General features: G+C 39.2%; 1 protein-coding gene across 1 annotated transcript; it reads right to left on the bottom strand.

Moving 5' to 3' along the window:
- Positions 1-3,612: 3,612 nt before the first annotated feature.
- Positions 3,613-13,273, bottom strand: dusp14 (dual specificity phosphatase 14). The gene is made up of 2 exons (XM_030152886.1): positions 13,011-13,273; positions 3,613-5,988 (listed from the first exon to the last, which is right to left on the bottom strand). Exon 2 carries the CDS (start codon positions 5,885-5,887, stop codon positions 5,246-5,248), a length of 642 nt encoding a protein of 213 aa, XP_030008746.1. The 5' UTR covers positions 5,888-5,988; positions 13,011-13,273; the 3' UTR covers positions 3,613-5,245.
- Between the last annotated feature and the right edge of the window lie 894 nt (positions 13,274-14,167).

Here is a 14,167-nt window from a genome sequence, read left to right on the forward strand (position 1 = left end):
TATATTGGTTGTACTGACAGACCAATCAGTACATCACCTATGAATCTAACATCATTGACTTTTTTTTTTTTTTAAATCTGCATTATTTTGATAGATGATATTTAATGCATTGTATTAGAACATGGTGTTTTTAAACTGTGAAAACCCTCCTCCTGCAATCATATTTACTTGACCCAGTGAAAATCCATTTTGCTGAGGAGGGACATGTCACTGGACTGAAAGGTGACATGCCTGAGCACAAAATATGTCCACTTGTTCGGAACAAACTGAACACAGCTCCATGGTTGGTAGTCCTTTTACTCAGTATCTCCTCTATCAGTCAGTGCAGACAGATGAGTCACTGTTACACCACAGAGTCGACACGGTCACACTTATTGAGCCTCTCACTGAGAACAGAATGACTTGGTTCACTACGGCCCAAACAGCCAAGGTCTCCTTCGAACAACCCTCAGACTCTTACATCCTGATCCTGCCTCGTTTTATGCTCAGGTTTAGATCTTTTACATGAAGTCATCAGCTGCACATTTTCATTACCTTTACATGAATGGCTACCAGCATTTCCAAACCTCTCTCCGGGGCTATTATTGAGCTTTCCAATTGCTGTTGGCAGCCGTGTAAGCAGCATTCTCCATGTGGCCATTTCTTTTATGTGTGCGTCTGTTTTGAGACTGTGAAGCCTAAAAATGCATGCTTTGACTCACATCCAACAGTTAAAGCATGTGCTGCTGTGTGGGTAAATCAGGTTGTCAAATTATCCTGTAATAAGGAGCGCAGTGAGCCTGAATTTGAAGCAGCAGTGAAAGCAGCGTGTTTATATTAATAACTGGTCGTGTACATATGGCCTTGTTAAAATGGAAATGCTGGGATTTATAGCTATTGATATGGCGGTAGCACTGTTGCTCATGCTGATTATAGTGAATTATTAAAAGCTGTATAATTTGAAGCCCAGAGAAGCAATGATTCAGTGGTTCATAGCAGCTACTGCAGATGTTCACATTTGGTTTATGCATTTGAAATAGAAATTGCATGAAGATATGGAACAGCCACCACTAGTGCTAATATTAAAAAACTGATTCATGCATTGTTTTTTGATGTGTGGGGGCCACTTGGAGGCATTGTAAGGGGGTGTAATGTGAAGTATATTTCAGAGTAATTTGGAAGAATAAACAGGAACATTTTCACACTATGCCTATGAAGTTTCAGCAGGAAATATCAAGCTCTCAGGTTCAAACTTTGTGTTTTTCATGACTGAAACACAAAAGTTTAAACCCACACAAAAATTATTTTCAGTTTGGCTTGATTTATTTTTGGCTAATTTCTCTGGTGTTGTTAGAGTTTGGTTTAACATAAAATTGATTTGCAAGTGAACAGGCCTATTTTTTTCAGTTTTCAAATAAGGGGAAAGGTTTAAGAGGTAATTAATGCATTTCAATTTAAATCCAAAAAGTTGTTTGTTGTGTAAAAATGTTTTATAAAAACTGCATGTCTTAAGGTGTTGGACTTGGCCTGACAAAAATTTACATTTTACATTAATTTCTGACAATGAATTGAGTGCATAATTATTGGTTACTCACAAAAAATAAAACTAATGTTTATAAAACTTGTTTATAGTAGAAGTAACAGTAACACACCAGTTTGTGGTTGCTTTGGTGTGGGATGCCTCCTGTTGCTAGTGTCTGAATGTCATCTTCCCAAACTTCATCAGTGCTGTTCGTTCTGCATGGCCTGCACTGCTGGAGCCTGGCCTGCCTCTGATGCTCAGGATGACGCTCACGGCTCTGCTTACTGCTTTAATGATAGATGATAATATCCTGCCGCTGGTGAAGGATGTGTTTACTTTTAGTGCTTCACTATACCCTGTGAACGACAAGCATGTACCACATTAACACAGCAAAGATGGGAGTGTGAGGGGTAGGGGGTGGGGGCTGAGGCTGCAAGAAAAGAAAAAAGATTCATTTTTGGCAGGAGAAAATGGTGTGCAGTGTATAATTTCGGCCCATCACTTGTGCATCTCAGTGGTACTCGGCCTGTCATCAGACAGGCCTCGTCTCTGTGGGTAATGGAATTCACTGTGGAGACCACTCCAGAGGTCCCTCACAAGTGTGGGCAGAAGACAAATAGCGCTCATCAATATCTGCCTGCTGCTCTGTAGCCACAGCAAATGAAAATGAATGACAGAACGTTTCTTTGACATCTGAAGACATCTCTTGGGGAAAACAGCTCGGCAGAAGGAAACTCAAGTGAAAACATCTCTGAACTAGGACACTCAGCAGACCACTTAGCTCCACCAAGGCTCCACAGTCCTCTATAGTTTAGTTGGTTTATTTTTTGGTTTGTTAATCTGTCTATCAGCAGGACATGGTAGAACTGCAATCAACTCATATGATTATTAGCAATTACGGAGGCCAATTAGTAATATTTGGAGCATTATAAGTTAAAATCTTGGTCACAGTCTTCTGATATTTGATTGAAATGTGTTTAAACTGGTTGTCAACTCAAACAACTCCAGTACTGGTCAGTAATATTCCGTCAGTTTTCACATCATAAGTACTAGTGTTCAGTCCTTTGTTGATAGGCTATTACCTGTGTGCCAGACAGCACTGTGGACAACACATTGGTGACTAAGGATGCACTGATTACTAAATTCATTGACAATACAGATACAAAAAAAGAAAAAAACTTTAATGTAACACAACAGATAAATATATGCAATTGCCACTGGTGAAAATTCTGGTTCCACTATGCACCTCCTCACCTCAAAACCATTACTGTATTGCATTACTGCTGCTACTATAAGTAGACTGACATGTACACTTTATATTCTGCTACAGTTTATTCTTCACACCACTTGTCCATCTTATTTCATTACCATCTAATTTTTAATCTATTTTTACATTTTTTTTTAATGCATGGCATTTAACAAGGTGAGAGAGAAACAGTATCTCAATTACCTGTATGTCCTGTGCATTTAGCGAATTGACAATAAAAAAATCTTTGAATTTTTGAAAAGACATAACACAATATCAGTATTAGCCAGTATCAGCAAACATTGGCCAATACCGATGTCTGGCTCAAATATATTGGTGCATCCCTACTCATGACAGAGAAAGGCTGCTTTCACTTTTCAAATAATAATTTTCACTAAACTACACAACCAATTTTTGTGAATCTTAGAGGAAGGACAGGGCACGGGCCAAGGATGAACTAATTAAATATAGGACTAGATCCAGAAAGAAAATAGTTTTATGAAAAATAAAAATCCAAACGAATATTAATGACCATCAATAGAGGTCAACAATAATCTGCCCAACCTATGAGAAAGAAGAAGAAAAAGGGGCAGATCCTATATCTTTCTCCCATTTTTTCTAAGATAGCCAGACTGTATTTGATTGAATTACAGAACTGTGGAGCCTTGGTTTTCTCCAACTGAGTTTCATCCAAACTAGTTAAGTAGGTTTTTTGTCATTTCTGTTGACAGGTAAACCAACAAACAGAGGCAGGTGGCTGCATTACCCCATTCCAGAGGTAAATATCCCCAAAAACAGTGTGTTTGATGCTGTTAAGTAAACTTGCATTTTCAGTCATACTTATAACTCCAGTAAAAGTCTGAAATATTGGGTGTTACAGATTTATTTTCTATCAAATTTTAACACAAGTTGACATGAGCTCATTTGTTTTAATATCGCTGTCTCGGGGCATAAAAGTCAGATTACAGACAACATTCAAGACATAACATCTTTCTCCTGCTACAATTGTTTACCCCTAACCTTGTTAAGATTTTTATTTTCATAGTATCACACTTAATGTATCGTTATGGCAAAAAAGCATTGTTGCACAGATTTCTGAGGGTTGAAATTGTTAACTCTGTTGCACTTTTCTGTCCCCTGAAGTGATTTAGTTCTGCGAAAATAAGTGCAGTAATAAGTATCAGTCATTTAGAATACTAAATCAACATGATGTATTCACTGCCAATGATACAACAATAGTATCACTGCAAGGTAGTTATAATTATAGAAAAGAAATGCTTCAGGCCAAGATACATCACAGCAACTGTGTAAGTAAAACATTGTTTAGTACTGCTGCAGGAATTGGTACATTTGTTCACTAATGTTTACCCTTATGTTTTTTTCGGTTTTGTTAGAGTACCAGTGTGTTTTGTGTCACCTCGGCAACGACAGTGCTTAACACTTGTGTACAAGGTGTGGAGAACACATGCAGCAAAGTTACAATTTCAACCCCTCGAAGACAAAGAAAAAAATGTGTGTGATGTCACTGTATGCTGCACCACTAAGGTAAGCTTGTTGAACAGAAATAGAAAAGGTTTGTTTTCTGTACTGCATTTCTGGAACTTTCTCTGAATATGGACACAAGGCAACAAACAGTGGGATTAAAAATATTCCAAGCGCCTGTCATAGAGCTGCCACTTCCCTAGTGGCAATGCACATTTTTTTTAATACAGCATCAAAGAGCACTACAATAAGATAGTGTAGTCACAGGATGGAACAGTCAACCCTGTGGTACACAGGAGCTTTCCCTAAACAGCGACTATTTACTTATCTTTTACAAGTTTACCTTAAAAAGGTAGATATAATAACATCTTTAAATGTTCAGGTAAGGTGTGCCATAATCATTGTTTCCTCACTACATTTCAATAAAATAATTTGTCTATGTATGTTTTTTTCTGTACACTTATATGCTACCATAAATCGAGAGCATGCTGTTGGCCCTCACACCAAAGATAATTGCAAAACTGGCACAATACCACCACATGACATCACGTCAGGAAAAGGACTTCAGTCACATCACTGTCAGAGCTGTGGAGTCTCAAGTACAGCTAACACCTTCCCAAAATGCTCCTCCTCCTCCTCTGGAACTGAATAGACAGACAAGCACAGACTACCGCAGTCTGAGAATTTTGGTGTTTGACATCATTGTGGTCCCAATCGATCCTTTTGGTCCTAAGGATTCTGGGCTTGAAGTTGCCTTACTCCCTCTCAAAAACTAAAATGGAGGTGGGGGGACAACTGGTTGTACAAACAGCAGCACCATCAACAACCAGGTCTGATCCCTTTGTCTGAATGCACCGGTATTCATTAAATAAGCTTCACGAAGATGTACACTCACACACATCTCTTTTCACCGGTCTGGCTGTGGGAACACACGGGTACCTGCAGTCCAGAAGGCCAAAAGGGCTTGTCTTCACTTACATTCCTCCTCAACCCTTCACCAGGTGGCACAGATGCTCTCACAGGCCCCAGTACGGGGCCAGGCTCCTGCGGTCCCTCTCATAAACATCAGGTATGACCCCGTAAGGCGTCTGCACCATCTTAACAGAGTTTCTGCCAAACAGCTTCCTTTCATATTCGATAAGCTGACGCCAGAAGCCTCCGTTAGGTCTGATGACGGGCCGGCGGGCTTTGACCCAGGCGTGGGCTTCGGCCAGAGACACGCGGTGATACTTCATGAGGTACGCCAAGCACAAAGAGGCTGAGCGGCTCACACCTGCCGCACAATGCACCAGCACGGCCCCCCGCTTCCGGCCAACACTGTGGATCTTATCAGCCACACTGTCAAAGTATAAGGAGATAGGGGAGTGGGGCATATCCGCCAGGGGAACCTTCACATACTCCATGTGAGGCCAGTTAAAGTTGGGGAGCTCGATAGTGGCGTTGACCACACAGGTAATTCCTTTGGACAGGAGCAGACTGCGGTTGGATGCCACATTCCCTCTGCTGAGGAACAGGTTGGGGGTGATTTGTGCAATGCCTCCCAGCAGGCTACCATTCTCCGGCAGCAGTCTTGGCACTGTAGCGGGCACCATGGAGCTACGGTGGTGGTGGTGGTGGTGGTGATGGTTGGTGAAGAAGCCTTGGCTGCGCGAACCCATTGAGGAACCGAGTGAGCTTAGGAGCGATGGCGAATAAAAAGAATGTAAAATCTTCAAACACTCAGAGTCATAGTAGTGCAGAAGGACCAGGCAGACAGCTCCTGAAACACAAACAGATTTCACTTTCAATCTAAATTAAACATTTTCTATTTCAGTGTAGGCTGAGCATCAGGCTGACAAACAGACACACACTTGACAAGGACGAGTAACTCCAAAACATGGGTGATAAAATCCTTCTTGTTTGGCAATGTGCTGACAGTGTTTTCCAAGAAATGTTATTCTGATGTCTGTCTTGAAGCTCTACAGACCTCAAAACCAGCGCAGTGGTATGAGATTGTTATATTATGATCACCGATGCAGAAAACATCAGAATTTCATCATGGTTTTACACAATAATTATTATTGGTTATAATGGCCCTTTCAGTAATTAAAACAAGAAAGCTTTTGGTTGAGCAAACACCTTATTATAATTGAAATAATTTTTATAAATGTAAAGTTTGAGTAAATACCATATGAAAATTAAGAGACAAATAATAATAATAAAGAAACAGACGCTGTTCATCTCCTGACTAAATAAAGGAAATTAGGAGGTGTGTATGTGGTGCAAGTTGATAAGTCGAGGAGGAAAGGAGATGCATAGGTGAGATTCTCCTCTCCATCTGGCTGTGCTTAAATATTACAGATAAGTAAATGCACACGTTTAGATAAGCGTCAATTTTCACACCACAGTATAACTTCAAACAGTCTTCCTCTGCAACTCTAATCCAAACCCAGACAGACTCAACTGTTAAAGATCAGTCAAAACAGATGATTAATTCAACATCGGCCTTCTGTGAAGCTGTGAGCAGCAATCCACAGTCTTCACTTTAAAATTACAGCAAAGACAGATGGACTGCATTTTTCATCTCAGTTACCGTGTATAAACCAACTCATCTTCACTGTAGGTTTCTCTACATTCAGGTCAAATGGCTTCAATGCTGCACACCGAGACGTGCCTCCCTCTGCCATGTGAGCTGGACCCCCTGGAGGCATGCACTCACCTCATCTCATGTTCATCCATCCACAGCCCCCACATACAGATTAGATCTCTTGTCTTTCTGGCTATTACCACAGTTAATGTCGTTGTGGATGGCACCAAACGGTAGGGTGGAAAGTAATCATATACCGTATGATCAAGCCGAAGAGTTCTGATAACACAATTCATTTAAGCACAAAATTAAACTAATTGTATTTTTTTTCCCAGAAACTATGATGAAAATGATCTGCACTGTCAGCATCATTGTCTTCTTTACTTGCTTTTATGAGCTGTAACATGAGCATGATACCGTTCATGAAACACAAGAAAAAGATTGTATGAGTACCCTAATGTGACATTTCTGGGGACTGTACTGTATTTCTGGGTGTACTGATGGAAATGGCCTCCTGCGATAATGCAGTTATCAGCAGAGAGCCCACAGCTCAAGGCGCTACTTCACACACTGTTGCACTTGTCGTGCGTCATCCACACCTAGTGCTCCAGTCTGGCCAGCAGGTCTTTTTCTTTCATTTTTAGCTACAGTCTGGTTAACAAGACATACGGGTCAACTGCTTCGAACTGAAATTCAACCTGCCGTCACACACAACCTTAACAAGACTTTACATGTTTGCCCACTGGTGGAAGGATTTGCATGTTAAAATATAACCATACATATTCCACCATTCTATCTAATTTCTATTATTTATACTTAATAATATAGTAAAGGGCTAAAATACAAAACTACTTATATTGTTTACTATATCACCACATTGCAGTTCAGATTTTCAAGGTTTACCTGATAAAGTCTATAAGGATGTTTGCAGTATGTGGATAACACAAACAATATTTTACCTCAAAATCCTTATCTCCCCAAGTGCTTTCCATCACTGTAACTTCCAACAAAAAATGCACATAAAAAAACATTTCTGGTCTCTCCTCTAATCATCTACAGGTTTACTATCTTACCATAGACTGTAGTTCTTCTCAAAACACATCAAATGCTGGAAAAAAAACCACACAAAAATAATAATAATAATTAACCCCCAGTTCTACTTTTGTGGCAGTTCCCAAATTATTGTTTTCTCTATTTTTAACTTTTCTTAAGTGATTTATCACCATTTATTCAATATAATGCTCAGTATTTTTGTACTCTTAAGTTAAAATCAGGTATTTTCCTATATTTAATTTACTGATCATGATTGATGTCCATTCGCCCATAAGTAGCTGTGACAGGCTCCAAGCGACCCCCGTAACCCTAGTGAGGATAAAGCAGGTTCAGAAAATGAATGAATGAATGATTGATGTTCATAAAAGCTCAAATTAAAGTTGAGGGTTATTATATAAAAAACAGAGAAAATGGAGGAAAAAGTGATTTCTTCAGTAAAATATATCATTAACTGAACATAAAACAAGTGTGTCCATCCACTGTTACCTGTGCAACTCCATTGGTTTTAATGGTGAATCAATGTTGTAGAAGATGACGGTGTTTCCACGTTCACTATGGAGCCTCTGAACGTCCAAATGGGTCATATCTGATGACCATGAAAAGACGACAAACTGCATTTTACACAAATTATTCACATGTATTGAAAGGATTGACAGGATAGGATTAATTGGATCAACAGTTACTTAACTTTTTATATGAGTAAATGATTTTGGTCACCAGTAGATGTTTGGGTCTTTATATGTTAAAAACAAAAAAAAAAAAACTACTTCATTTGAGCATTGTTTCTCTGTTTATTTCTGTGTGCTAATCACACAATCACAACACACTTTGCTTTTAAGTGGTTGCCATGATCGTGTTTTGTTGCAGCCAATTCCACCTTCCTCCACACTGTCGCCACTAGTGATAAGACAACAATCACAGTGATCCAGATTCAGGGATACTAGTATGAGAGACAGTGTTAACCTCAAATTACAGCAGGAGCTGGTTACAGAGACATCAGAGCTGCACCGATGCAGGACAGAGGAAAAGCACTTAAACTTTTTGTTGAGGTGTTTTCATGTGTACTGGAGAATCCACATGTTCTGTGAGCATTTAGCCCAGTCTATGTGTAGGCTTCGGTCACACTCACCTTAGTTCTGATAACAGACGCATAATTAATTTCATCACAATTGAAAATCAAATATCAGCTTGTGCAATTCTATCACCACAAAAGGCAGCAGTTTAGGGGTCCAGATTTAGGGGGGATTTGCTGTGATTTAATTGTAAAAATGGAAAAAACAATTACATCCTCTTTTGTCTGGTGATATTTTGGGTTTGGTGAAACCAAGCAGAAAGAAAGTGAAAGTTACAACATTTTTTAAGTTTCTATTAGGAGTGGGCATTTTATTACTTTCTGAAGTCAAATAATGAAGCAAATTTAAGACAATTATTTGTGACATCATTGTTAACATGTGCTGTTCACAAAAAAACAAAATAATAATAATAATAAAAACCCAACCAACCTTGAAGTGGATGAAGAACAAATGTACCATTTCATTTTTACAGCATTTTTTCCAGACTGAACATATGCAGCACTTGGGCATAAAAAACTGCCATAAATATTAATTCCATGCCTTTAACCTCCTAAGACTCAAGTATGGGTTTTCTATCCACGTTTGTGGACGAGAGTTTCACTGCTTTATAAAAAAAAACCGCAAAGGACATTCCATAATTTTTTTTAAAAATGCAACTGAAAAACTGTTGCATCATGATGTTCCCAATATAGGCAATTATTTAATTAAAAAAAAGCCAAAACTTGTACTTTCCTGGGTCTCAGGAGGTTAAATAAAAGTAAAACATATGTAAAGCATAAATCTCCTTCCACCATCAATACAAATTTGCCAAATTTTAACCGTTCTGATTAACTGACTAAATAATTAGGCCTATCCATGCACATCACTAGAATGTATGTGAGACTTGATATTCCAAAATGAGTAATCTGCACATTTTCCTGGATAAAAGCTAGTAGATTCAAGCCAAAATTCCAATATTGCCCACAGTAATTACAATGTGACTTTTTGCCAAATTGTGCAACCCTATTATAATGCATGGAGATATAGTAATAGTTTAGAGCTGGAAAATGCTTGTATCCAATTAACTAGCTCATATCACTGCCATCCCCTGAATATGTGAGAATTAATTGTGGAACTGAACATCTGCTTCACATCACAGCTCGACAACATACCTCAGCTGTTTTTAACATCACTGGACTTACTGATTTAATCTCAAAGTACTAGATGCCATACATACATAAACAGATAAATCTGGCTCACTGAAGACCAAACCAAAAAATAAATGGTTACTTTTACTATTGAGTCATTACTTCCCCTCACAGTGAGATATTCCAGTTGATATGCCTAGTATTAGCACCAAACCACTTCTGAAGACACTTATTATGACAGTTACACAATTATAGATGAGAAATCAGTCAATGTGTAGCATCAATCCACAGGAGGTTAACATCACTAAGTACATTTTAAGCTAAAACTCCCACGTTTCCATCTTGGTTTTCTCTTTTGTGGTATAAACTGAATCTTTCTGGACTTGGACTGGAAATCTGTAGTGTAACAGCTACAGTGACTGGCTATTTGGCCTTTGCTTTTCCTGACAGTTTCCTGTTGCCATCTTTTGGCTGTGGTTCTTAATCCTGCTTACAAATTGGCTCAGCTGTTTTTTCCAACCAGTAAAACAGCTGTACATGAACACAACACCAAACATATGTGGTCATGTAAGAGGATGTTTTTAACAATTCACAGTTCAGAGGTCTTGGCTGTGCAGCTAAAATAAAGCTACAGATAAAACACTTGCACAAATGTTTCTGGGTGGTCACAGAGAAGGAAAGTAGATGCAGTTATTCATAGAGGCAGATAAAACATATACCATCAGATAAATACATCGTCTGTTGCTTAGGCAACCCGCTGACCATGGTATAAGACAGAAGCAGCCATACCAACGGAGAGATAGGGAAGATAAAAGAACCAAATAATCCGTGGCCCTCTCCAAAGTGCTGATGTACCACAGCGCTGGGCTTTGCTGAGATTTGCTCCATCCACATGGTTATTTATACCCCAGGCTGGGCAGGAGTGAGGCCAGAGAGCGGAGGAGGGAGAATTATGCAGAGGCTGTCGCCTAAGAAAAAACTACTGTATGTTGTAGAACGGATACTGCAGCTCACTGTCAATCAAATCTGCACAGAGGATTAATTCTCTAAAATAAACACTGAGGATGTTCAGTGGCGTTCACTGGACAGAGACCACAGCACCCTAAACCTGTGTTACTGCACATACTGACTCATTCTGACACATTTTAAAGCCTGCTGTACCCAGGTCTGCTGCTTCCTCTTCTAATTTCATGTTAGAAAAAACAGCCCTCCTACTCAGTCATTCCAGCTGGATCTGTCAACAGGTGGTCCCACCTCGCAAATCTTTTTATGCACATTGCTGTAACTCTCTCTGTGGGAAAATTCCACAGGGGTCCGGTTCCAGCACCGCTATCACAAATTGGAAATGTGACCCACCTGCGGGAAAACTAGAGCGACAACCCTGATGGCTGCCTTACTTTCCAGCACTGAAGGTAGAACCACAACAACATCTGATCAGAGCTGACCTTTTCTTGGTTAACAGAAAATCCCTGACTGACAGCCACAACACAGGAACAGGATAAATGAAAATGCTGAAATGTCTGGGAGCAGACACGGTGCTCTCACTGTGTCTTAATCAAAGGCAATTCATTTTCTCAGTCTAAATGATCTCATTCAAAGTGACTCTGCTGCCTACTGTCTACATAATAATCAGCAGAAAATGAGACGCAAAGGCAAAGGATGGTCACTTAAGAACAGAAGACGACACCTCCATTTGCTCTAATAAGAACCACTTGAGAACAGCTATACAACCCACAAACAACATCGCTCACAGCATCAGTGGTTTGATAACAACTGCAGAAGGTTCAGAGGAGGTTGAGTCAATATGATTTTAGAAATGGAGGGACACATTCCTCATGAGGACAGGGTTGGGCTTTGGCACCTTTCTGTGCAACCGCTCGCTCTGTCCACAATGTGACACCTCACCATGGACAAAATCACACTGTAACAGATGTAAACTCACACACACTGAAAAAACATGACCATCTGAGACAAGGACACGTCTTTCAGTGATAGATGGAGATGGTGCATATGTGTTGCATGTCATGGTGAAGATAATTCATGCACAAACCTTTACTATTTTCCTTTTTTTCTTAATATTACACCGAGAGTAAATTGGCTTTAAAAATTCCATTTTGCTTAAAAGCAAACTTTGTAAGAAATTATATTATTGCACCCATTACCATAGCATACAAATGAGACAGTTAAATGGAGTGACTCTTCTTTACTTTTCAACAATGAAAAAAATGACACCCTGCTCATAATCTAATGAGACAGGCTTATCATTATCCATAATTGGAGCTACAAGCAGTGAATATCAAATACATATTAACGAAAGAGAGTATCAAGTGATCAGAAGATTATTGTTTTCACACAGCAGGCTACAGAAAGCCTATCATTCATGTCATTAAATAACATTTGGATTGGTTTTTAAGACTTTTAATAAACTTTATATTTTATGTGCATCGGTTTCTTTATGGAGGAAGTCTAGTAACCCCTATCTTTCAGGGACACTGAGTGTGAAAATGTGCAGCTTTCAGTGAAATGACTCCCCAAGTTCAATAATTGATGATTGAGCTGTGAATGAGGACCGGTCCTCTGCGCACGCGTTGCTCGTCCTCGTGCGCGTGACGCAAAACGTGCGTGTGTTAACAAGTTAGGGTGTAGGAAATAGATCAGATTATATATAAAACAGAAAACAACAACGTTAATCTGTGCTCAAAAATCTGCAAAAATATCCAGATTTTTTTTTTTTTTTTTTTTTTTTTTAACAGCGGTGTTGGAACGGAGAGATGCGTTAGGACGCGCACATTTCTTCAATTTCACTGGGCTTACATCATAAACTGATGATGATCAAACTGTAAATACATAAGTCATGCTTTTCAAAAAATAACGGCAAATAATTCACGTAAATCATAGATGATTTGATGTCTCTGAAAGGATGCTTGTAAAGTGCATCCCTCAAATTGGAAACTCAACTTACCAGTCGACTCTCACTGGGCACAGATGGAGATTTTCAACGCGCCTTCAACGCCCGCATCAGTCCGGCGTGCATGGATTGGCTGCTCTCAAACTCAGGACATTTACCTAAAGTCTGTCCGATCACACACGGGGCCGGGAGGAGGGCAAAGGGATGAGCAATAAGGAGCAAACCGCAACACGCAACAACATCATGTGAAAGTCAACAGAAATACGAGCCATCCGTACATCCGCCTGGTCTCCGCTGGCAGGAGCGGCGTGCATAGGGCAGCGCAGCCTCTGTATGAGGGATGCTCAGTGCCACACAGGAGGAAGTAGGAGGAGCCACTGTACAGTGGATGTTACAAAAGATGGAGTTTTTTCATTTTCCACTTTGAACCAGCCTTAGTCTTTATCATACTTAAACAAATATTGTTCCCTGTGTATCATAAGATAAAGTGCACTGCGGTGGGATTAAAGGTTGAATGAGTGAATTCCCCAAGTCCTTAAAATGACTCAAAAATCTGTTTGTCCATTTATTCATACAAGTCGTGTCCTACTGCATTTAATTCCAAGCAACATTACCCACAAATAGAAATGTAACAATATGAAAATTTCCATCTCTCATTAACTGAACATAAACCCAGTGTGTCCATCCACTGTCACTGATCCAACTCCATGGGTTTTACTGGTGAATCAATGTTGTAGAACGCAGGTGTCAAACATGTGGCCCAGGGGCCAGATCCGGAGGGTCCAGTCTGGCCCCTGGAATGAATTTGTGAAATGCAAAACTTACACTGAAGACATTAATCATTTTAGTTAAGGTTCCATAAACAGACCAATTTAATTTCAAGTGGGTCGAATCAGTAAAATGCTATTATAATAACCTATAAATGATCACAACTCCAAATTTTTGTCCTTATAAATGTAAACATTTTCATGTAATTTTACTGTATTTACACTAAAACAAACTAACATTTCACAAAAACACAAATAACCTCAACAAATATGAACATTTTAAAATGTCTGAAGTGTAATTTTAACAATATTCTGCCTGTTATTAAATCTTTTGTGTATTTGTTGATCTACTGTGATCTATAAGTTGTAATTTACACATTTAAATGATAAACAGACATAATATTGTTAAAATTGCACTTAGTTTTCTTAAGAAATTTCAGTTTG

The sequence above is a fragment of the Sphaeramia orbicularis genome, chromosome 13 (assembly GCF_902148855.1).
Source record: "Sphaeramia orbicularis chromosome 13, fSphaOr1.1, whole genome shotgun sequence".
NCBI lineage: Eukaryota > Metazoa > Chordata > Actinopteri > Kurtiformes > Apogonidae > Sphaeramia > Sphaeramia orbicularis.